The sequence below is a fragment of the Haliotis rufescens genome, unplaced genomic scaffold (genome assembly GCF_023055435.1).
Source record: "Haliotis rufescens isolate VD_foot unplaced genomic scaffold, xgHalRufe1.0.p SCAF_1, whole genome shotgun sequence".
NCBI lineage: Eukaryota > Metazoa > Mollusca > Gastropoda > Lepetellida > Haliotidae > Haliotis > Haliotis rufescens.
In genome coordinates, this window is record NW_025963779.1 from 46,560,575 (window position 1) to 46,586,468 (window position 25,894).

Sequence of the window (25,894 nt, forward strand, 5' to 3'; positions counted from 1 at the left end):
ACACGCTGTGTTAGGTCCTCTGTGACTCTGTACTGTGGGTGTTGTTTACCTTTGAATTTCCTTTTAGCCGCATATAGAATGTTGTTCCTCGTATTTGTAATGACGAAATTTGCAATAATAGGGGGGTTTTGCTTCCCATTGCGTAATTGATGAGCTCTCGTAATAAGTATATCGTCTGCTTCAGTGATATCCAATTTTTCCTTCATGAATTCTCGAACTTTGCGCTCCGAAGTTTCCCAAGTTTCGTTCTTATCTTCCTGAAGTCCATGGAACCGAAGGTTATTCCTCCTTGATCGAGATTCGAAGTCATCAAGCCGGTCTCTCATCGCACTGATCTGTTGTTGGAGTACTTTATTATCATCACAGAGCTGAGCGATTTCGTCTCGTTCGCATACCTCAGCCGCCATTTTGTTGACTTTCATGTCCATTGCCGTTACACGCTCGTTCACTGTTTTAATATTTAAGTCTAACCGAGCTTGCATGATATCATCGTTTGTATATTTGGTCTTTGAAATGCCGACCGCACCTGCATCTTTCTGCGAGAGCGTTGATTGTCGGGTGTCCGGACCGGGATTAGCTTCCACGTCACCACATACAGTCAGTAGTGTAAACAACATCAAAACAAGCCTCAGAGTCATCCGAAGAGACTTTCTTCTGAGCGAAATACCATGCATAGGGCGTATGGACTTATTTGGTTGCGAAAAGGTGCCTATTTTCGCACGATATTGCCCATACATATACACATCTCGGGATCTCAGTAAACCTGGCCGCTCGCCTAAATTACTCAGTATGCCATCATCATCATCTGATTATACATACAACAAAGTAAATACATCTGGAAAACATGGTCAGTCGTAAACCTTTTCAAAATGAAATTTGATGGCATTCCCAAAGACAGAAACAAAAGTATAAACGGTACTACATTTGGGGTTAGAAGGCAAATTTCAAGATTCTTGTTATGGCCGCGCCCACACTGGTGGCAGCGATGTTACCAAGAGTGTAACGAAGGTGTCATGCGCTGGGAAGGAGCTTGCAGCCCGTATGTACGTTGTACGTTGTTCAATAAACGACATGTAAAACAACAGGTTTAATATGAAAAGTTTGTCATTAGTTGTCATCATAATCACATGTATGGTACTTGCTGTGCAAAGTTGAGCACAGTATTGTTTCAAGTAATTCACTGTATGTAATGTATGATTCAAGTTTATGGTTCTGCATTGTTTATCATGTTTATACTTTTGACAGTTGTTTTAACTTACGGCAGAGATTATACACCTGTATATGTTGTTTGCTTCTGGATACATACAACATCAACAGGTTGGTCTCTAGTTTGCAATTATTTTCCTAAAAAATAATACGGTTGCATGATATATTAATGATGTCTTGGTTGAACATAGTAACATTCTTCTAAACATACTTCATATCTAAACCGGAAGTAATCATAACACAAAACAGGGTAACCAAACAGAACTGTACACAAGAGTGAGTGAGTAAGTGAGTGAGTTGGGTTTAATGCCACTTTGACTAGTATTCCAGTTGTATCATGGAGTGTCATGGAGTGTCTACTTGATGTGGGAGGAAACCCACCAGCATGGGTATGGTGCTGACATTTTTCATTGGGTAACCAATAGTTTTTCACTCATCTATTTATCAGTCTATTGGGATTTTCGCAAAATGAGTTAACATTTTGAGATTTCAAATAAAATAAAATAATGTTTTAGATGTTTATAAATGTCCTAACTGTAGGCTTGGTTCAGAGAGTAAATAAGCTCATAATTGTGTTTCGGAAATTGTATGCATGCTGATTAAGCTTCATTGGGTATTTGCGCATGCTGTTTTCATACATTTGTGTTTTTCATTTAATGCATGCCTTTCTGTATGCAAGTTAATTGAGAGTAATTGGGTTTTGAATACTTTTGGGGGGTATACACTGCTTATCTGTAGGTCTCATTGTCATAGGTTTCTGGCATGCCCAAGGGACACAACTCTGCATAGCAATTGGGCCATCCGTGCCCCGTACACAACTGCAACAAAATATCATACAACAAACATTTTTAGGTGAGATATTTATTGCATAACATTCCATGAAGAAACAGTGTGGCAATATTACACTATTACAAACTACAAAATATATGCACAGTAAGTACACAGGTACATTTGACATACAAAGGACATACATTATAACAATTTCATTTTAAAACAAGTGTATTATAATGATATAGTAACAATATGAGATTTGAGCAAAACTAGGGTAATGTTGTACATACAAGGAACTTGTTTATAATTGTAGGAATGATAACAGATCTTGGAAATTGTTTCTGGATAACTGTTGGTAAAAATTATTAAGAATTGTTCCTTTTAACAGAGTGCCAAATTATCATGAATGAGGATTATTTGTTGAAGTGATTCTCTTTCAGAGTTATATGTTATACAAGACAGTGCATAGTGTTGTCTCAATTGTTTCACAGAGATGTTGTTCCAGTTGGGTTGGTGTTGTTGTATATCTACCAGTTTAAATTTTTAGTTTGTGATTACTTATTATACTTAAACAAAGTTTTGAGAAATGTGACCTATAAGATTTGTTTTTACAATATGTGAGATAATTCTCAATACATGTATTTAAAAATTACTTGACCACCCTGTATGTTCTTAACTTGCTGTTGGATAAATTCGAATCCCTTAATGAATGCTTGAACACATTCTGACATTTGGACTGAAGTTTATTTACAGTGGATTCATTACATTTATTGATTATTTCAAAAAAAATTACCAGAAAGATTCATATAAGCAGCCAAGCATGTTTAAAACATTTGTTTTATTATCTATATAGGACTTGTTTAAAACATATATTGTATTATCTATATCATGTGTATATAGGACTTGTTTAAAACATTTGTTGTATTATCTATATAGGACTTGTTTAAAACATTTGTTGTATTATCTATATAGGACTTATTTAAAACATTTGTTGTATTATCTGTCCCCCGCTGTGATATTGCTGGAATATTGCTAAAAGCGGCGTAAAACAATACTCACTCACTCACTGTTGTATTATCTATATAGGTACTAACAGTGGGTACATGCCCAGTTCTGCCTGACAGGCCCAGTTATGTGTTTTCCTGCCTGCTCCTAGTAATGATTTACAAAACTAAAGCTTTTGTCTTTCTGGGAGAAGTGTATGAATGTTTTTTAACATTGCAAAATCTACATCCCAAACTTCATAGTCGTATTACATTATAAGGGTTTTAACAATATTATTGCTAGCGTTACCAGGATATCATCGTGAAAAACTGATTTTTTTAATCTATAGTAAGCACCTGTGGCTTTCCTAGAGAGTGACTATAAAACTTTTGAACTTTCCATTTTTGTGAAGTTGTGTACATAGATATTTTGTATCTATCAGCTGTAGTATTGGTTTCCTTGTGCTGATCTTTTAAAGACATTGTTGTTTTTATTGTGCTTTCCAAAGATAACTTAATTAATAACAACCAATTTGTACTTTACACCATTCCTCTCCTCCCATTGCTTACATTTCCTTCCTCTGCATAGGACTTGATATGGCAGGGAACAATTAGGAGATAAACATACTGTGTTTTCCATGTAGGTTACCCATAGATTTAACCACTCTAAATTGAATTTGGAACTGAATGCGCAGGTAACCTAGCTCTACATTGAAAACACGGTATGTATCTCCATTCTACCATGACTAAATAAAACACGAAACTCCTTGGTCTTCGCAAATATACTGAGTGAAGCGCCATGGGTTGAGTCCAGTGTTCTGAGTGGGTTATCGATCTGAATTACTGAATCACCGAACAAAATATGGTGCTGTATATACTCAAGCACCGTAATACTTCACTCGAACATATGACAGGCATTGAAAGCATATAAGCATGGCAACTTAGTAAGCTAACATGTGGTGGGCATCTCTAAAGAAAACAAAGCAAGCTTTGCAAGGCTTTCGCTCTACATCGCACGTCACCATTATGACATCATATAGCTCATTGTGACGCATAGATATGACGTCACAGTTGTATAGAGAAAAGCGCCAAAATTCCAAGCTCTCTGTTGTCTCCAAAGTAAATACATTCCCTTTGTAGATTTCTATCGTATTTTCTGCAGGAAATGTATTGCCACACATCCTTTGAATATTGTAGTAACCGCCTCTGTGCATTTTGTAACCTGTAATTGTAGATATAATTATTTAAATATGCCTACCGACAATGACTGAAAAAAAGTACTATTCTATGAATATTAGCTTCCGGGGTGATGCGGCCGTCAAACCAGCTGTTTGAATCAAAGGGGATTTGTTGTGATTTAATAGCCTCGGATTGACCTATCAGCATCGAGTAAATTCAAAATTCATGGTAGAATTGATCATGTTGATGCACTGCAGCAATCTCTTCTTGTGGTCAACTGGAAGCCAGGACTTAAATTATCACTGAACTGTAATTGGCATTGGACAATAAGCAAATGGGAGGCCAGGGGTAATTGGCACTGACAGGTAAAAGAATGGAAATAGCATCCATAAATTCTCTTCCTTATGTGTATCACTTCAAAATGTCTTTCAAAGACTTAAAACAAATGCTGATTTTATTTTTTACCACTAAGGTTAGAATTGGGTTACACACATGTCAACCCTAGTGCTAAGGTAGCAGTCGTAAGACATCACTCACTGAAACTATTACTTGATATGCTGTAAAAAACATGAACACACAATGGTGAATAGGTGCCTCACTCTGGCAGCGTTGGTCCGAACCCCTGGAAGAGACTTAACCCCCAAAATTACGAGAATAGGTAGTTACTAAGAAAGTGTTATCCCAAATATAACATTTGTTAAAAACATGACAGTTTTGAATATTTTATGTTAATATTCTTCTAACATAATTTATGAGTGCCGATTATTTAGTCTGACTCACATAACAGTCAAATGTTATTTGTAAACATGAACGGTTATGCAACTATTGCTGACTTCTTCCACATTAATTCTGACCTACCTTTCTCAATAGCATGCCTATGTGTTAATTTGTTTAAAATCTAAGTGTTAGCGCTGCATTTAATTAATCACACAGCACAACAACTGAAAAAAACAAGTTAAAGCAGTTCCCTCTCCACTTAAATGTTTTTGAAAGAATCCATATGCCGCGATAGCTATCTGAATTATCATCATACATTTCCTGATAGTGTCAATTTTCAACCTCAAACAAGTGCATATCACAGTCAGTCAGTAATTTTAATTCTACACTGTTCTTCTTCAACAATGCATCCCATGAGAGTCCGGGACTGGAATAGTACCATGGCAGATCCAAGCCGTATTGTTTTAAACATGTCTTTCTAAATATCTCCAATATATCGACAAGTAACAGTACATCGGTTTTTAAGTACAGATCATGATAATCGCCTTAATTCTTACAACCTAATTTATCCCACACATTTAGAGCGTATTTATAATCAGCATCGGTTATTTTAGATTCTCTTAAATTACTATGGAATGATTCAATGGCTGGTAATTTAGTTTCGTCAAATCTAGACCAATCATCCATATATTTGTAAGGATATACCCTTTTCCTAGCAACAAATGCTGAGTTAACTAATCAGTATATTGATTTGTTATAGCAAAGTCATCAGGATTGTCTGCATTTGCTAAATTGTCCAGGGAAGATAACAGAAACTGTAGGGAGTCCATGAATCTAAGTCCATTACTTTGTTTTGTTCTCGCTTTCCCATCCTTGTCCGTATAATGTATAGTTTTAGTCAATGAGAATGAAATATATCTTTCCATATTATTAGGAATGCACTTTAAACCACCATCAGTCTTTCAGATAGCTTGCATGATGAGATGAGAATCATATCCTCTAAGGTTATGAACACAATGAGGATTGGTATTGTTTGAAAATTCAGTTTAATTTTCAAGTTGCACTCGTTATGCTCGGCTCCTCGATATTACCCGTGACGTGAAAATGATCTCTTACAGAATCCCCATCCAGGGGTTTATTCCAATCATCCCTCGTCAAACACATGGGTTACTTACGCAATAAATGTTCCCTGATTATTCGCTCTTCATTTTGTAAAGATTCAAGGAACTTTTCCACTGTATCGGGACCTCTGTAATTCACGGGTGCATTTGTTTTCCCATCATACCTAACAACTTAATATCCAAACCCACAAGGAGTATGTTCTTGAGTTTTGTATGTAAAACTATAAGTTTATATAAGTGCTTCGATGTCAGCGTAAATTACGTATGGTACTGGCATTTGATTACAATAATGTTCAAATTTTAATATATTTTTCCCCTCTTTAGGCATATCAATCCTGATAGCATTCTGTCCAACACCTCTGCAGTCTTCTTTTTGCGCTTCTAAAAGATCTTGTCTGCTGTATCCATGCAGACATCTTTCGCAGAAATATTTCTGTTCCTTCTGGTTTGATTGATCGTATGATAGCCTGCTTAAACTCTTTATCCATGTATAATGGTATTTACCATCTTTTCCGACCAGAAATGAATTAATTCTGGGAATATGTTCTGGGGCAGAGCTCAACCTGTGTACAACAGTTCCTTTAGAATATCCAAATTCATAGCTAAATTAGTTTGCTTTTATACCTTATTAATTTGAGATTGGTGTAGGCGCATCTATACCTTCAAGTTTGAGTCCATCATTTTTGGGATAGCTCGAAGGCCTATGTGAATTTTTGTTTGCAGGAAACAAGGCAGATCTTACTGTCCATCTTAAATAGTTATCATCATTATTTTTACATTAATTATGGCAGAAACCATATAATAGAGGGACGGCCCTCACCAACAGTTTATCATAAACCATCAGTGCTATGGTCTGGCATGTAACTGATACACCCCAACACCCTGCTGTTAACCTCCCTGTACCGCTGCAGATGCGCAGACATTCACGACTGACCATTCTGGTAACCACGTAAACAATATTACATAATACGAGTTAATTCCCTTTGCCGAGATTTCTCCGACTACGACCAGCGACAATCCAATAAAATGATGTCTCTTAGCGGATTACAAAGATTTTTTTATGATATCTCTCATTAGCACATGTCAGTTGGCTGCAAATTATTTGCTGAACATGTGTGTCTTCCAGGACATTTATTTCAATTTACATTTGCCACAGCCATGGACGACTTCATTTACTGGGAAGATTTCGTCTTTGACCTAGATATGCCACTTGAAGAATTCCTACTCTTCGACCAGAGGTTGGTTTCGGATGACTCTTGGTCTAAATAGAATGACAGTGATGTTACCGCTACCAAGCCATTGGTAATACCTCCCAAAAAGTTTCACTCAAAGAAAAAGATAGGAAATGAAAATATGACGTCTGTCCACAAGCGTAAGTTTTTGAGGTCTCTCCAGATTAACTTCACATCTTATAATAAGTCCAGACTAGATTTACTTGCAAAAATGCATGATCACCGACTTGTGTAAATGCTTTACTATTAGCCAGAAAAAAATGACGCCATATTAATGTTTGTATTTCATGTAAATTTGCTACTATTTTATAATGCTAATAGTTCCAATGAATTAAAAATACACATTAAACTACGAGCGTTGTTAAATGAATTTTCGATGTGTCCGACAATGGGCTTAGAACGAATCAAATGTTATTGGTTAATGCCAGTTTGGGGCTAGCAGTGATGATCGGGTTTGCCGGAGCGAGATAATTTTTTTTCTAAGGGAGGCTGCTGTTAAATTCCAAAGCAAAGAGGACGATTGTAATTTTACAGTCGTTATTTAATATTACCCGATTAGATTGATATTTCAGCATACAAATAATTAGGTATTTCAGGTATAACAATATAGCTTCAACGAGCATGGTACGAGATATGTACTAGTATATCTATCGTAAACTGTAGTAACGTTTGTAGTTTTCAAAATTGTTTCATCATAGTTTTCTGTTTATATCTGATCTATGAAAAACAAACTTTAAACTCTAACCTGGAACAAGGCATGCAACTATTACTATTAAAACAAAACAAAACATCACAAACTCTGACATATGTATATGAATTTTTCATAGAAATGGACAATAGACCATCAATATATTTTACTGAATGACACCTTTGACCTTGTTGTCTGGAACTTCTTTCCCGACAACTGCCGATATAATCCTTCTTCTTTCTTGGCATTTACAAAGCAAATGATAATTTTATAATACAAATATTTCATGTAACAGATTTTTATTTTTGTATGATGTTTTCATTTTTGTGTAAATAAATTGTGTAAGTAAATAGTACCTTCGTCATATTTACATTGTTATGATTGGGTTTAGGCCAAGATCATTTTGCTTATAATCAATATTTACATGACATAAAATAAATAATTGATTAAATGTAGTGATGATTAATACAGACAAAATCTACAGAAGATAACAAATATGTAGTATTGTAGTATGTAGTATATGCGCGATATGGGATAGAAGCCTAACTGAAACAAAGTTAAACTTACGAAGAAATGGCGAAAGCAATGGTAAAAAAATATGCGTCTTACAAAAACAATTCTAATATCATACAATATAAGTCACTTTGTAGAATGTTTCAAAAGATATATGCGGATGATAATCACAGACAAAATGCATGTTATGTCGTCTGCTATATGGTAATTTAACTTAAAATATGTTACGTAAAATATGGCCTTGCGCCAAAAATCATACAAAAAAACCTACCGATTGTACCTAAATAACTTTTGGTACCAAGCCAAAGGGGAAATCATGATGAATGTAAAACTATTTAAGTCAGGACCGATAATACGAACAGATTCGTCTGAAAGCATGCGAAAATTAAGAGTTGTGTAATTATTTCGGGAAAATTCAGATTTAGTCCCGTTTCTGGAGTCAAAATCTGAAATTTCGCATCCGCCCTAAATTTGTTAATGGCACTAAACCAAATTTTAACATATCTCCTTTTTATACACCTTGGTAACCAAGGACTTTCATTGCGAATTAGAGGCTGTTATTGAAAATCAAAATCTGCACTTTTGCCGATTTTACATGCGTGCCATTTTGTTCTCTCGGACAAAGACAAAGCGTAATCACAGTCATCAAATACAGTGACAATGACATGCTTTGGGGCACCAACAAATCTTAGTTGTAATGTTAACAATGTTAAGAAATACATGAGTGTAAATATGTATTGTGAAATTATATCTCTTGCATGGGAAAAAAAGGCGACAACGATGCCTGCAGTGAACGCGTTTCTGCTTGCTTCCGGACAGGCTGCGCAGTACAAGCCGTAGCACTGATGGTTTCGTGTATAGGCTAGAGGGCCGTCCCTCTATTATATGGTCTCTGATTATGGCTTTTTTTCTTATAATATGAGGGTAAATCTATATAAGATCCACCTTTCAACTTGGAAGTTGCGGCTGGAGTCTCTGGACTGGCAGGAATAGCTCTTAAATTTATTTCTTGTGAGTTACAAAAGATTGCTTTAAAACATGGTTGTATTCGTGTGTTGGCTGATTGCAAGATCTCCAAGGAGGAGTTTCGTTTCGTGTTGTCAGAACTCCCCAAATACAATGCAATGAAGCAGGAGATTTGATCAAATTCTCGTATGACCAGTGACATTAGTGAAGACGAGAAAAAAAAGTCCATAGAACAGGGGAGACAACAAGCGTGCCAAGTATTCTGTGCCCAAACAAAGAATTGGTTGGAGATTAAGAATAAATTGTTTCCTCGATATGCTCTTGATCCATGATGATCATTGGATCACATCACATAATTTGCATAAAAATGACCTCTGTAGTAGCATTTTAGGGGTATGAATCTGGTCTAGGTTGCAGTGAGCCAGAACCCCAATTCCCCCTACTACTCTAGACTATTTTTCAGACCGCCATCAAAAAGCTGAAATATTGGTGAGTGCGCTGTTAAACAACAATCAAATAAAGACCAAAACATTATTCCCAACTTACTGGGTGATGACTGGACGGAGGCTGTATATTCCCTGCTTAAGCCTGGTTGTACTTCTCTCAGGTAGAATGTGGTGAAAGTGTGTAAGTGCCACTGCCAACTGGAGGCAACTTGCTGTACCCATACTGCTTTCCTAGAGCTGGGGCTGGTAATCAAGGCCCTGATTTGATGAACCGTGAAGTTACCAAACGGGAAAATGCTAATTCCACATGTCTGGAACTATCGCAGATAGTAGTTTTGAGCCTTTCTGCTTCTGTTGGTTTGGTAAAGTCTTTTTCTGAAGCGGTTTCACATGAAATGAAAAGAAAAGGTCTCAGGTGCATTATGATGCTGCTGTCCACACCTTTCCATGGGCAGGAATTGGGTATTTTCTGTGTCCTAACCATCACAAAGGAGTAAACATGTTCTTAGCTATGAACTCTGGTAAGTTCTGGATATTAATCAAACTCCAATACTCAGTATGAGTCCAGATAAATCGAGAAAGCAGAGACTGTGGTTGCTTTGGCCATTGCTAATAGGAAAACTTTTGTAACAACGTGGCAGATGCCAAAGGTTCAAATGTATTTTTCCAAGAGAGGAGACAGTCACCTTGGTTTCACTTGGGGAATGTGCACTGGGTGTTAACGTCTTCCAACAGGAAAGATCTCCTGAGTCCGTTGAGTCTGTGATCCCCAAGAGATAGCTCGTCATGCTGTACAACTAATGTCAGGTCATCCTGTCAAAGTTACAGGTCCCCCAACCACTCCATGGTGTCCATATTCGAGCAACTGCCATGGGAGTATGTGGAAGCCTGCATCTCAGAGGTAACTTCTAAACATGAAGGCATGTCTTGGCTGCTGTACATGATTTCTGATCTGGGTTGGAGACTAAGAACTGCCATCATATAGCTGGAATACTGCTGAATGTGGCATTAAACAACAAACGAATGAATGAATGAATGGAGACTAAGATCTTTGCTGCCCCAGTATTCTGTAAGGCAGATAAGATGTAAGCCACCACAATGATGTTGTCTGTGGCCACAAGGATTGAAGTTAGGAATATGAAGTTCTTCTACGACTCGAGTACATAGTAGATTGCTCGCATCTCGAGGTAATTTATGTCGAGGTCCCTTTTGTAAAGTTGCCATAGACCATGTATCAGACCAGGGGTCCGGAAACCGTCATATGCGCCGGACATGTCCGATTGGGAATCTCAAATGTCCGGTTTAAAATATTGGTTACCGGACATTTAAATTTTTCTGTCCGGACATTTTAAAAAGTATTGTCCAGACATTCTTAAATTTTGACCTGACATGATCAACAGTTAGGACTGAGCAGTTTCTGTCTGCAGTTGTAACACAATGAAGATTATCTACACTGACAAGCTTTGTTTCTTTGATTGCTGTAAATACATCGTACCTACATGATAGTCCAATCGGTCAATCACTGTAACAGGCAATAAACTGAGTTGACACTGATTAATCGAGGATTAATTACTGAGAACATCTTGTTAATTTGAGTGAAAGGTGTTTACAACTGTACAAAAATATATTGCATCATGGTCCAAAATTTACTCCAAAAATCTCTTAATAAAATACAACAATGGGCTGACAAATGGGGCTTCTCCCTTAACTCAGAAAAAACAACAGGAATAGTATTCAAACATAAAAACATGAAACCCGCCTCCCCAATCCTCCAGCTAAACAACCAAACAATCAAATTTCAAAAACAAACCAAATTCTTTGGACTTATTTTCGATGAACATCTCACCTGGGATGCTCACATCCAAAACCTAACAACTAAATGCAGTAAAGACCTAAACACCCTAAGATGCCTAACTGGCTCTAACTGGGGAGCCTCCAAAGATACCCTCCTCTCTCTATACATATCACTAATTAGATCAAAACTAGACTACGGCTGCGCCATATACAACACCCAAAACAACTCTCTATCTAAAAAACTTGACTCAATACAATATCAGGCTCTCAAACTAGTTACACGCACCCAACATGGCACCTCCTACACCTCACTTCAGGCCTTAACAGGAGAAATGCCACTAAGTCTACGCAGGGAACAGCTAAGCTTAAATTTCTGGGCCGCGTCCCAATCAAACCCTCTCATCCAAAACTTTATAAACCAAAACATCAGCCCCCAAAACCAAGCTCTAGCTCGTAAACACCCCTTACTTACCCCAATATCCCAAAGAATAACAAACTACCTAAATGAACACCAAATTAAAAATCTTAAACAAAACTGCAAACAATCAAATATCTTCACCCCTAAACTTAAAATACCCAAAATAGACACAACACTAGCTAGCCAAATAAATAAACAAACCGACCCAAACATAGCTAAAACTACCACACTAGCATACATACACGAAAATTGGCCAAATTGGTGTCACATTTACACGGACGGATCCTCAGATCCGACCTCCAAACACACAGGTTTCGGAGTCCATGCCACACAACCAACTAAAACCACACAATCCTTCCGACTCCCAAACAACCAATCAATATTCACGGCAGAACTAATGGGCATGGCCTCAGCCCTCCATAATCAAGAATCCAAAAACCACAAAAAAATCCTAATACTTACTGACTCCCTAAGTGGACTGCAAGCCCTCCAAAACAAAAATACCAAAAACCGACCTAAATTAATAAATCAAATACTTAAAAGCTCCAACAACCTAACTAAGGCAGGCAAACAAATAACCTTCTTGTGGATACCTGCCCACGTAGGAATATACGGTAATGAAAACGCCGATAAAGCAGCTAAACTATCCCTCAAAATCCCAGAAATAAGCTTAAACTTACCCATCTCAAAATCAGAAATTAAAAGTGTAAACAAGCAAAAAATCACAAAAAATGGCATAACCTATATCTAAACTCAAATAGCCAAATCAAAAATGTACTCAGCAAACCAGTAACCAAACCAAAAATTCTCCATCCATCAAAACAAATCGACAGAGTAATCACTAAACTCCAAACAGGACACACCAACCTAAATAACCACCTAAAAAAATTAAAAAACACTACAGGTAACTGCCCACACTGCAAACAACTAGAAACCCCAGAACACGCACTCATCCATTGCACACACTACCTAACACATCGAACCGCATTACAAACCACCCTCAATCTAAACAAGGCTCTCACTCTAGAAGCAATACTAAACCCACAAAATAAACTAGAAAACTTCAAGGCCTTAGGCGTATTCTTAATAAAAACAGAACTAATAAAACGCATCTAAAAACACAATAACCTACCAAATCAAAATCACATAAACAAACAAACATCCACCATACCCAGCTCCCTTAGTTCTCCTCCCCAATCCCATCGGCATCTATTCCAAATCTCAAAATTCCCAAAAAATTCCCAAAGCGGGACGACAGCCAGTCGACCGATGCAGATCAGTCGAGCGGATCTGCCAAACCCTCAAAGTCTGGACGATCATTTGTAAGTCGTGGCTAACGACTTTCACTTGGTTGACATACAATGAGGATTTGCAGATTTTATTGTTTTCAGTAGCTAGTCGTATATTGAATCTTGTTTGACCGCCATTTTGCTTTCTGTGACGATCGATATCATTTTTTTATGGTCAATAATTAAGTACAGATGAAAAAAGTATTCAAATAACTATTCCTATCAAAGATCTTTTAGTATTTGTGATTATATTATTTGTCTTGTTTTTAAATAATCTTTAGTTTAAAAAAACACTTTTCTCGTGAGGTCACATGATAACCAAATATGGGATAATAGTCTCGATCCAAATGTTACAACGTGTACACTTGAGCAGACTCATGAATATAACTCATGAATATTAATTAGACCATTCACTACGTTAACAGATCGTTATTATAACAGAAACAAACGTATGTTTTCCATGTATATCTAAAATGATATTATTTGTTATTAATTGTCCGGTGAATTAACAATTTAAATTGAAACAATTCATAATTCATCATATTATGAATACGTAACAACTTGTAATGTTTGTGAAAAGTCGTCCTAAAATACGCTATTTGAAGGGGGCGTGGCCTAAATGCAAATGTCCGATTGGGATTTTAAATTTTCCGGACCCCTGTATCAGACTGTGGTCCTCAACCTGAGTTGGAAGCATCCGTGTACAATTGGTTGTCGGGCGGGAGTTTGAAATACAAATGGAAAACCTGCCATGATGTTCCCCAGGCCTGTCCACCTGGTGAGACAAACCAGTAGCATTGGAGGGAATGGCAATAGGATGTCCAACGTTGACAAGCATACTGAGTTCATCCAAGCTTGGATAGTGTGAAAGTAAAATCTCCCCCAATTAGTCATGTCTTGCTGGGACATCAAATTCCTGAACAAAGTCAGCCATCAAAGAGTGTTGTTGGGCCGATCTGCCACATTGGTTACCATTCGCATCCTCCTGATACTACAATCCTCTGGTGGACAAATCTTTCCTCTGTGAAGCTGGAATCTGGCGCCAATATAAATGGTATCTTGTTCCTGGTTGATCTCTGATTTGGTTGTGTGAACCATGAAAATGGCAGTGAGATAGTACTTTGATCCAGAAGATTGTGTTATGGCGAAACTATGCCGACAGGAAGCTGTCAATATCAATATATATTCATGAAAATATGAGCCAGTTGGATATGAGCAAAACTGATGATTGGAGCTGTAAATAGTGTGAACAGCCAGGGTGTGATGGATGTCCCAAACAGAAGGAAACTTGTATGGCTGTTGACTGAGAATTAGAGTTATGACCTTGTTCCAGGATGGATTGGTACATGTAGGCACGTATCCGGGAAGTCAAGGCTGATTGTCCCCAGTCCTGAGCGAAGTGAGTCTTGATTCCAGATGGAATCGCCATCCTTCTGGCCAATAGGCAAGTTTTGGTCTTTGATGGAAGTGTAGTTTGTATCCTTCCAGAACAACCCATAGAATCTAGATCTTCTCATGGGATCCCTTCTGTTGCTGGCTGCTTGCTAGATTGCCTCTTTTGATGGATGATTTGGATCATTCGCCTGACTTACTGGAGGAACGCCTCATGCTACCTTGGGTAGCAGATGTTTTGCAAATTCTGTCTCTAGGCCCAACCTGGCCTGAATATAGTACACGTTCAAAGTCATAGAAGAGAAACCAGACAGCTTCCTTGCAAGATACTCAAGGATATGCTAGATACTACTTATATGTAAGCGAATGTAGCGAATGACAAGAATGTAATATGACGATGTCACTTGTATGCTGGGCATGACGCATGCAGACTTACTTAGCAGAAACAAAAGGGGTAAACAAATAACAATTGGCATCCCTGAAGTAAAGGTAATTTTGTTTTATGCACAAAAAACATGTGATAGATAAATCTGAGTTACCAATGTTAGATAAAAATGAATTATGTACAGTTTCCTGATTGCTTTATAACTGGTTACTGAATAATTATTGTACAGATGCAATTGTATTATGTATAATGTGAAATGTATCAGGTGCTTGATAAAGGTACTAAAACCTGTACTAAAAGGTCACACTGGAAGAGTAAAGAAGATAAAATCCATAAGTTAACCCTGTCTGCATGTAAACAAATGATTCGCAATTTTATCTCCTCAGAATTTATTGATTGTTCCCATTAACACACTCGGTACCTTTAAAGTATATTTGCCATACTGTATCATTAATAACTGTGTTGTGTAATTTGTTATGCTTTCTTTGGTTTGACATAATCAAGCTTTGGGTACTTCAAGATGTGCTCATTCCTATTACGTTTTACAGCAATTCGTCATTAATTTATGTGACACTGGCCCATGTTTCAACTTTGATATTTTTTGGTGACCAGAGTGCAACTTGGTTTTCATGTCAACATGCATCTGGCACAAGTTAAAACAAGTTCCTTCAACATGTTCAATCAAGCTCTGCATAAGGTTGAATTGTCATAAAATTATTTCTATACTTCAGGTGAGCTACAGGGCCTTGTGGCTCCACTTTTGTTGGGGATCAAGCCCTTTGTCTTCCATATTCTTGTCTTACCCTGTTTTATAACCATTGTGTTATTTGTAGAGCTTCCGTTTTCTTCTACTTGCAGGTGAGGATGTAATTGCTTGTGCTAAGACTGGCAGTGGGAAGACTGCTGCCTTTGCTCTGCCAGTTCTGCAAAAACTGTCAGAAGATCCATATGGGATTTTTGCTGTTGTTCTTACGCCAACAAGGTGAGCTTTCAGAAGCATTAGGTCTTGAAAACCATTTCACAATCTCAGATAACACAAGAGCCAGAGTAAAAACTGCAAGGTCAAGGAATCAGAAACATTGATATTATCTGTAGCAACACAACGTGATTCAGAAATATTGTTTTTAGCTCACCCCACTGAAAGCACCTTTGTATGAATCTTTACCCTTATTCAACCTTACAACATAATAGTTGATGTCATCAAAGTGAACATGCTGAACCACGATTTATACAATCCCTTACATACCAGTATGGTTAAGGATACTGGGATGGTAAGCATGTTTTTCAGTAGCACTGGAAAAGAAGAAGGGTGTGGGGAAGGAGATGGGACAGCAGTATCAAGTTAAGAATTGTCTACTTTTCATTTATCTTAACACAGTCTGAAATATATATATATTCTTTTATGTTGTAATAATTTTTTATCAGATATAATACTTGGCTAAAGTCAGGAATACTATTTCTATAACAGTATGTGGTTTATTAGTGTTTTCAAAATAATACAAAGGTGCTTTTTTGAGACTACAGTTTGGGGTCTCCAAGTAGGAATGATACTTGATCAAAATGCAGGGTCTTAGTAGTTTTTTCTTCATACCAGGAAAAGAATTTTTTAATCAGGTTTACAATGAAAGAAGAGTTGGTTTATAGTTTCAGATTCCCTATTCCAAAATGAGCATAATTCATCTTCACCTTTTCCAGTATTTAACAAACACTGTTTAGTGTTATAATTCTATAGGTAGGTTCATTTTAGTTGTGCTGGCCTACAACTGGGTCTGCAATTAATAGCTGTAAATGGCATTCTAACTGCTCATCCTCAGATTCCCCTTACACTGAAAATTAATAATGTTTTATGGTCTGTTGCTATAAACTAGTATTAGGTTGTAATATGCATCTATTTCATCAAACTGAAGATAACTGTTTCACACTCGATTCTTGTGTCCAATTAATGGCAGTAAAGCACTTGAAAACGACTAATTCTTGCGAATCCTCTACCTCTATTACATCTTTGCCATAAATCCTGTATTTTGGCTTCAGTCACACAACCTAAAATTTTCAGATTTTCAGCAGATGTCCTCTTCACTGTCAATCACACAAAATGGCTGTTCCCAATATTACACTATAGCACTATTATGAACATCTCCCCCTCCCGGGAGCTACCCACGGTCATTCGGATATGAGGAGGTTAATCACTAATCAGTATGATGTTTCACCCCAGGGGGATTACACAGAGGGATACACCTTTATGGAACTCATTTATTTCATCTAATGCCTGTACTCCACCTCCTATGACAGAAAATTCACCACCTAAGATGCCGTAATATGGAGGATGTCATGCTCCTGCATTATTAAAACATATCCACCAGACATTGCCGTGGCCGAGTTATACAGGCAAGGTAGTAGACCAGCTGTCTGATTACTCAAGCTCAGACATGATGACTGGCTACCCTTACCTACATTGAAGCAGAAGTAGTATAGAACTCTCTACTTCCAGATCATCAAGTTTAGGACAAAGATTTTACGAAGCTAGTACGCAACCCTAATACTAATGTCACGTAACCTGCTTCAAGGATCAAGGACCTGTCCATGGCGTCCAGATATTCAATGGCCATTGGCGCTTATATCAACTGGTTTGTCGCCGGAATCAGGCACATCATTCCACCATTGCAGACATAATATGAAGGCTTATCTGGAGAGACGCATATGATTATTAGAACGGATCAAATTGGGCTTATCCACAGCCTGCTAGACACCATGGTCAGATTGCAGGAAGACTTACTCTCCACCCCAGTCTGGATGTCTTCACAGCTACTCTGGGTTCGGTCTCAACAGCTACTAGCACAGATTTGTTCAAGAGCTGTTTCTAAATAAACCAAGATGTTGATAATGTCACAACCAATATCTGCTCCCAAGATGTTCAACGGCTAATTGGGTCATGTCATAGACGAGGTCAGACAAGATACAACGGAAGGTTTTCTAGTATCAACTATCAACCCAGCTGCCAAGGCACATGGATCTTCCAATTCCCAGAAGTGTTCCTGGGATCAGAAGGACTTGTTATATCGTCAAGTCACACAAGTTCGATCGACATGTAACTTCGATCGGCCATTTTGAATGATATTTCTCGCGAAATGTAACGAGAAATTACGGTACCTGCAGCTTTGATCTTCTGACAACACCGCTTTCGTTCGCTTGGACCGGAAAATGCTTCGTGTCAAGTTACCAAACGTAAGTAATAGCTCATATTCAGCAAACAACTACTTTTTAACCCGAGATCACTAATGTAACTTGATCAGCTCAAATAAAATGTCAATTGTAATAAATGCACACGTTGTAAATCGACGGCACACCTGTCGTCTGCTTGTTTACGTTCATGGTGTAAATGTCACGTGATGAGACACGTGATGAGACACGTGATGTGCTCGCCAAAATTTAAAACTATGGAAACAAATTAGGGTCATTTCTTATTGAAAATGTTATGCTTTTTGAGAACTTCTGTCTCTGGAGTTTTGGTGATATATAAAATAAACCTTTATTTTTACAGGTTTTGACCAATGGTGAACCAACCAGAAGAGGTCAATATAGGCAATATTTGTCTGCAGCCCTAGACAAGGCATATAATGCTGTTTTAGATGGAATGGCAATTAGGAAAGCTGCCACTACCTTTGCTGTTCCATTTGCTACACTGCATGACAGGATGAGTGGGAAGGTTTCTATTGAATGTAGTACCACTGGTAGAGAACCACTATTGTCCATGGAAGAAGAACAGGGACTTGTTTCACATATTGAAGCCATGGCAAATTTTGGGTATGGCTATACAAGGGCTGAAGTTACTACTATTGCCACAGACCTAGCAATATATGTTGGAAAGAAGTCAAAGGATGAACAACCCCTATCACTTCAGTGGTTCTATGGGTTTATGAAGCGATGGCCTGATCTGTCAGTGAAGAAGCCACGATCCCTTGAGATACAGAGAGCAAAAGCTACCTCAGAGGAGACGATCACTCATTATTTTAATGAGCTTGGGCACATCATGGATAAGTACAACCTGAAGACATGCCCTCATCGCATTTATAATGTTGACGAAAAGGGACTTATGGAGCATCATACCCCACCATCAGTTGTTACATCGAGTCAGAGTACTCCAGCTGCAGTCACAACATCAAGATCAAGTACTACAACGGTTATAGGTTGCGGCAATGCGTCTGGTAGTTCTATACCACCGTATTTTGTATTCAAGGGCAAGAGGATGCGGGAAGAACTCCTTTCAGGAAGTACCCCTGGAGCAGCAGGCACTGTAAGCGACTCTGGCTGGTCAAACACGGAGATTTTTCAGCACTATCTGACAGAGCATTTCCTGAAGCATGCTGTCGCCGCGTCTGCAGATAGTCCACTTCTTATTGTGTATGATGGTCATAGATCCCACGTATCTATTCCACTCATCGAATGGGCACGTCAACATCACATTATTTTGTTTGTACTGCCTGCACACACGTCCCATGTTTTACAGCCAATGGATGTTGGTTGCTTTGGACCTTTTGCTAAAATTTACAACAACCTCCGTCATACGTATATGCGGGAAAATGCCACAAGTTCAGTTGATAAACATTCTGTTTGTGAACTTGGCTGTAGAGCTTATAACCTGTCGCTGACACCAACAAATCTGCAATCCTCTTTCAGGAAATGTGGAGTCTATCCATTTGACAAGTCTTCCACCGCCAATATCAACTTTGCGCCATCAACAGTTTTTAAGTCGACTGAACCTTTGCTGCATCCTGATACTGGTGTTATTGATTCATGTGTGCCAGTTGGAGACAAGGTTGTCACTTCACCTACTGAGGGCAATGATGTAGCAGGATTCTTTAAAGACAAGACGACTGTACTTTTCAAGAAAGCTGTGCCTACTAAAAAGAGAAACGTTCTGAGCGCTGTTGTCGGGGGCAAGGCCATCACCGAAGACGTCATTCTGAATAAAATTATTTCTCACCAGACTGTGAAATCGGCACCCAAAAAAAGAAAGCAAGCACCTAAACCAAGTAAATCTTTAAAAAAAATAAATACTGTCACTGCAACGAATGCAAGTACTGGAACTTCACGGTCCAACGCGCATCAGGACGATAGTTTTGATAGTGATGTGACAAGTGATGACGAACTGTGTTGCAAATGTAGCAAATTTGTACCTGATGAGGTTCGAGCTAATGTCTCCCTGATCATAACAACCTGGGCACAATGTACCAACCCTACATGTCAGCACTGGACACATTTACGTTTCTGCACGCCAGTTCGTGTTGTGCGTCGACATTCTGAGTTTTGGTGCCCCTGTCACGATGAGCCTGAAGAATAACTCCCTGCATCAACCTTGTAAATAATCTGGATATTTGTGACTTTTCATCGTTTTTTTTCAATATTAAAACATAAAATGAACGTTTGATGGACAAAGATGTAATAAAACAACTGCGGACTGTTCTAATTCGAATTTTGACACAAGAGATCGTCCATACATGTCATCCCGGTTATGCGACAAGCCAACCAATCAAATGATCGAACTTGTGTGACGTAGCTTTCTGGGTCACTTCTGTTGACAGTGAGAGGGCGGCCATGCCGCGAGTGTAAATTTCAATGGAAATACGTGGATTTGGGAAATGTTTGTCATAAATAAACAAGTTCACAGGTAAGATATTTGAAAAAAAGATTATATGAATGTTACTATGAATATTCAGCGACTTTTCGTAAGTGATCGAACTTCCATGACACGAGGATATAAACAGCCTCCTAAGAAGTTTTTTTGTTTTGTTTGTTTGTTGTTTTACGCCGCACTCAGCAATATTCCAGCTGTATGACGGCGGTCTGTAAATAATCAAGTCTGGACCAGACAATCCAGTGATTTACATCATGAACATCAATCCACGCAATTGGGATCGATGACATGCATCAACCAAGTCAGCGAGCCTGACCACCCGATCCAGTTAGTCGCCTTTTACGACAAGCACAGTCGCCTTTTACGGCAAGCATGGGTTGCTGAAGACCTATTCTACCCCGGATCTTCATGGCGACCTCCTGAGAAGAGTTTTGTCCCTTCCGGGGAGGATTTGTTCCAACCGAGTCGGGGGTAAGTCTTTTTGTCAGTCAGAGGTGGCAGAGGTGAACACAGATTCTGACTTCCTTGCCACCCACTCCACATTTATAAACCCTTTCGACCTGGTTATGTCTATGGACTGCGATTTACGCCTACAGTCTTTCAACATTATGCCGACTCCGACCCAGTGGGAGGGCGCCTTATGTCATACGCTGAAAATTGGAAGCAGATTTCGCCCGACCACTGGATTCTAGACATTGGGCTCACAGATACAAACTGCATTTCAGAAATGTCCACCAGAATATTGATTCGTCAAGACTATTACGATGAGTCAACCCAGCATGCCTTAAAGGTGGTGGATGTCTCTTCTGGGCAACCTAACGTCTAACCAGGATATGACCTTCAGAGGAAGGTTGATGTTACGTCCTCTACAGACATGGATCAACTCGCTATGATCCCACACCCCAGAGTTCAAGACTTAGTTGTCTCCCTACTTATTACAAGACCTGCATTGGTGGACTCACAGAGAGCATGTGATAAGCGGCATTCCTCCGACTTCTCCAAAGCCAGAACACATGCACGTCAGAATCGGGATTAGGAGCCCATATGGACGATCTCATGGTACAAGGATCTTGGAGTGCTGGAGAGACGTTCCTTCATGTCAACTGCAAGGAAATGAAGGCCATCTGTTACACCATCCTGGCGTGGAAGATACGTCTTTCCAAATCATCCATCCTCATAGCCATGGACAACACCACAGTAGTGGCATACATCCAGAAACAAGGAGGAACCAGATCCAGTTCTCTGATGATAGAGATTACTCAACTCGAAAGGGTGCACAGGAATTACTCACGCACGAATACAGTGTAAGCGTTGGGCGTCTCAACGTGCGTGATTCCTGTGCACCCTTTCGAGTTGAGTTGATTTGGTCAACTGTGTCATATGGCCCTGTGACGCAGGGGAAGCATTATGCAGATGGCTGTTTCAATGAATGCTCGTTCCACCTGTGACGAACAGGTCTGGTTTTTGATTAAATATAGTAACAGCTAAATAGACAGATTGTTTATTCATGCACCGATTGTCTTTAAATGTAATATCCAGTTATGTATGACTGTTTAATAATCTCATACCAACTTTGACTGGAGTAGGTCTGATAGTTTTTCAGATATTGTAGTAAACGTCGGTACCTTAAATTACCTTCCAGACTATAGTTGACTTTCTGCTACACGTACGTCAGGACAATAAATGTCGACATGGGACGATAGAAGGTATCAGATCAGCACATCATTCTGTTTTTCAACATGACGGACTATTAATTGGAAACGATCCCATTCTAACAGACTAATGAGATCCTTTCTACTAGAAGATGTTTGCAAACCTTGTATCTCCTCCAAGTGGAATCTACTGTGGTACTATAAGCACTTTTAACAGAACCTTACGAGCCCATGGCTAAGGCCTGCTTACTCCCAAAATCCAGGAAAGCATCCTTCCTCCTAGCCATAGCAACAGCAGCAAGAGTTTAGAACTCCATGCTCTGGACTGTTCTAGTCTCACCCATGATCAACATTGGACGTCAGTAACTATAAGATCGCTCCCAGACTTTGTAGCTAAGAATCAATCTACCACAATGGGACCGTTGGGCCATAGACATTATACCATACCATTGGGACCGACAGTGGATCACCCAGACAGACTTTTATGTCCCATCACAGCTCTCAAGTTCTATCTCTCGGCTACAGACCCACATAGACGCCATCGAAGGAGACTTTTTATGTCTTGCAAGCCTCATTCCAACAAGGACATCGCCAAGGTTACGACAGCAGGCTGGCTTAAGGCTACCGTTGCAGTAAATTATACGCAGGCACAGAATTCCACTCCACGTCTTGGATCCTGCTCGGCTCATGAGATTAGAGCCCTAGCCACGTCTCGCTTCATTGACGTCCGTCTCAGTAGAACAAGTAGTGTCTGTGGGCCTCACAGAACACCTTCACCAGTTTTTACTTGCGTGATGTGCAGCCGGACCTAGAGGGCATATATTCCCTTGTTGAAAATCTGAAAATTTTAGTTAGTGTTACTGAAGCCAAAATACAGGATTTATGGCAAAGGTGTAATAGAGGTAGTATTCTTAGAATTGTTAACAATGATAACTATTGTTTGATTTTTAGAATTTTACATTATTTTGTGTTACAATTGTTTGTTTGTTCCAAATATTCCAGCTCCTCCTCCTCCTCCTCCTCCTCCTCCTCCTCCCCTAGGGCTGTCAGAAGTGAAACATATGCACACAGTTGAGCACAAGTCAAAACGATTCTGGTTTCATTGACCTGATTCCAACCAATGTGTTTCATTTTGTTCCCAAACTTGTCACATGTTCAAAGAATAAGTACAGTTTCTGTTTCTTCCTAGAGAGTTGGCTTTCCAGATTGCGGAGCAGTTCAGTGTGTTAGGAAAACCCATGGGAGTCCGAGTGACTGTGATTACAGGAGGCCTTGGTGAGAGCTTGTTACTTAGATTTCTCTATGCTACTGTCTAAAGTAGAAAATTGTCAGCAATTCTCAGCACACAGCCACCTATAAAAACTTAGGTACCATTAGGTTAGGGAATAACACTCTGTGTTATCCAGGCACTCTTAATTTTAGAAATGGCGCACTCTGACTTCATTTTGACACCCAAATCCTCAAGCACTTACATGAAAATTTACACTGAAATGCAGTATAGGCATTCAATATGATCAATATGATATGATGTGACTGACATAGAATAATGTCATTCTGAATATCAGCTTGTTATCCCCCGCCCCAACGAAGTTGGTGGGGGATATAGAAATGGCTTCCATCCGTGTGTGTGTGTGCGTGCGTGCGTGTGTGCGTCCCGAAATTGTTTCCGGAGCATAACTCAGAAACCGTTAAATATTTCTCTACGAAACTTTGCATGTCTATCAGACTCATGCTGAACTGGTGCCTATTGCTATTTAGGAATTTTATAAATTTTTATTTTTTACGTTTCCATTGCAACAAGTTTGACTTAGGTTCTATAAGGGTGCTGTTCGCTTCCGGAACGTAACTCAAAAAACGTACAATAATTTCTTACAAAACTTTACATGTTTACCAGACACATACTGAACTGGTGCCTTTTGATATTTAGGAATTTTATAAATTTTTATTTTTTACGTTTCAATGACAAGAAGTTGGATTTAAGTTTTAATATAGGATTGGTTTACTTAAGTAGTATAACCAATAAACTGTTAAATATTTCCTTGCCAAACATTGCATGTCTATATATAAAGCTGATACTGAACTAGTGCCATTTGACATTAAGGAGTTTTAGAAATGTTTATTTTAGAATTTCCATTGCAGCTATTTTGACATGGGCTAAGAGAAATGTTGGGTCAGTTACCTGGTTTGGGACCATAATGTGTTAAAATTGGCGGGGAATATAGATGACTTTGTCAACTATACACTTGTTTTTTTGCATTGAAATTGTGTTTGATTGTGTCATGAAATTTATACAATGATATAAGTCCTAATTCTCCTTAATTACTGCGAAATGTTACAGTTACACAATTATGTACTTTTAAGAGACCCGTGAAGATTCCAGGGTAGTAAAGGTCTTCAGCAACCCATACTTGCCGTAAAAGGCGACTATGCTTGTCGTAAAAGGCGACTAACGGGATCGGGTGGTCAGGCTCGCTGACTTGGTTGATACATGTCATTGATCCCAATTGCATGGATCGATGCTCATGACGTCAATCACTGGATTGTCTGGTCCAGACTCGATAATTTTACAGACCGCCGTCATATAGCTGGAATATTGTTGAATGCGGTGTTAAACAACCAACCAACCAACCAACTTTTAAGACAGCATCAAAGTCTCAACTTCATCGTGATAACTCTTTCGAAATCCTTACGTCATGTCCATATCTCACAAATATATTGCTGCAAGATTTGACATGTTTGAGATCCGGTTTGATGTGTTGTTTCATGTGAACAGTTCAAAAGATTCATGTTAGTCTTGTTAGATAACTAGGATCTGCAGGTTTTCCATCAGACAAAGTCTACATTTGAGCAGATATACAGTTCACATCAACAGCTCTAATTTCCATAGTTTACATTGGACATCATCATTATAAAACAAGATGAAGACATCAAAGATCATGCCATTTCAAAACATGTCCTGGATGTGTTTGTGTTGATCCACAATTTGTGCTTTGCTTGTATAGTTCAATAGTTATACAGTCTGTGTAGGTTTGTTTTCCAGCATGTCTCAAGAATTGAGGAATAAAGTTTGTTTGGACTTATAGCCCAATCTTAGATTGTATAATTACCCCAGACAAGAAACATGTCATATGGGGGACCACTCATTGTTATATATCCTTAACAGCTCCATCGGAATTAACACACATCAGAGGTCAGGATAAACAATGGTCGTGTCATTACAGTTGACAGGCATTCATTGTGCATAGTCTGGGTCAGATAATTGAGGTGCTGAGTGGTGCGATCACTAAGTATTGCATGATATGCCAAAGGGAAATCACAGACTACCAAACATAGCAAGCATGTGCCTATCACCATTGATCACCTTTAGCCTGCTGAATTGTTATAGCATAAGACGCTGTAAAGAGGGTGGACGCTTTCAAACAGTTGGTGCGTCATTAATGAGCCAATTGAAGAAATATTCTGCACATTTTTTCCTGATAGAAAACTACACATTCCAACATAAAACTATCC

General features: G+C 38.7%; 2 protein-coding genes across 3 annotated transcripts in view; both read left to right on the plus strand.

Annotated features, from left to right (window-relative positions):
* LOC124136466 (probable ATP-dependent RNA helicase DDX49) overlaps positions 1 to 25,894 on the plus strand; it is a 144,718-nt gene that overhangs the window by 22,476 nt on the left and 96,348 nt on the right. For both annotated transcript variants that reach the window (XR_006861374.2, XM_046502387.2), the window contains exons 2-3: positions 15,959 to 16,082; positions 23,574 to 23,659. Coding sequence is in view for 1 of the 2 variants with exons in the window: in XM_046502387.2 (XP_046358343.1) it covers positions 15,959 to 16,082; positions 23,574 to 23,659 (210 nt within the window). In the remaining variant the exon portion in view is untranslated. The remainder of the gene's footprint in view (positions 1 to 15,958; positions 16,083 to 23,573; positions 23,660 to 25,894) is intronic.
* LOC125380958 (MFS-type transporter clz9-like) lies at positions 18,126 to 20,883 on the plus strand. Its single transcript, XM_048396746.1, has 2 exons — positions 18,126 to 18,322; positions 18,639 to 20,883. Exons 1-2 carry the CDS (start codon positions 18,299 to 18,301, stop codon positions 20,436 to 20,438), a joined length of 1,824 nt encoding a protein of 607 aa, XP_048252703.1. The 5' UTR covers positions 18,126 to 18,298; the 3' UTR covers positions 20,439 to 20,883.

Coding starts and splice junctions, on each gene's coding strand:
- LOC125380958 (XM_048396746.1), top strand. CDS start 18,299: ATGCTTCGTGTCAAGTTACCAAAC. Junction 18,323..18,638: donor TTCGTGTCAAGTTACCAAAC/GTAAGTAATAGC, acceptor TTATTTTTACAG/GTTTTGACCAATGGTGAACC.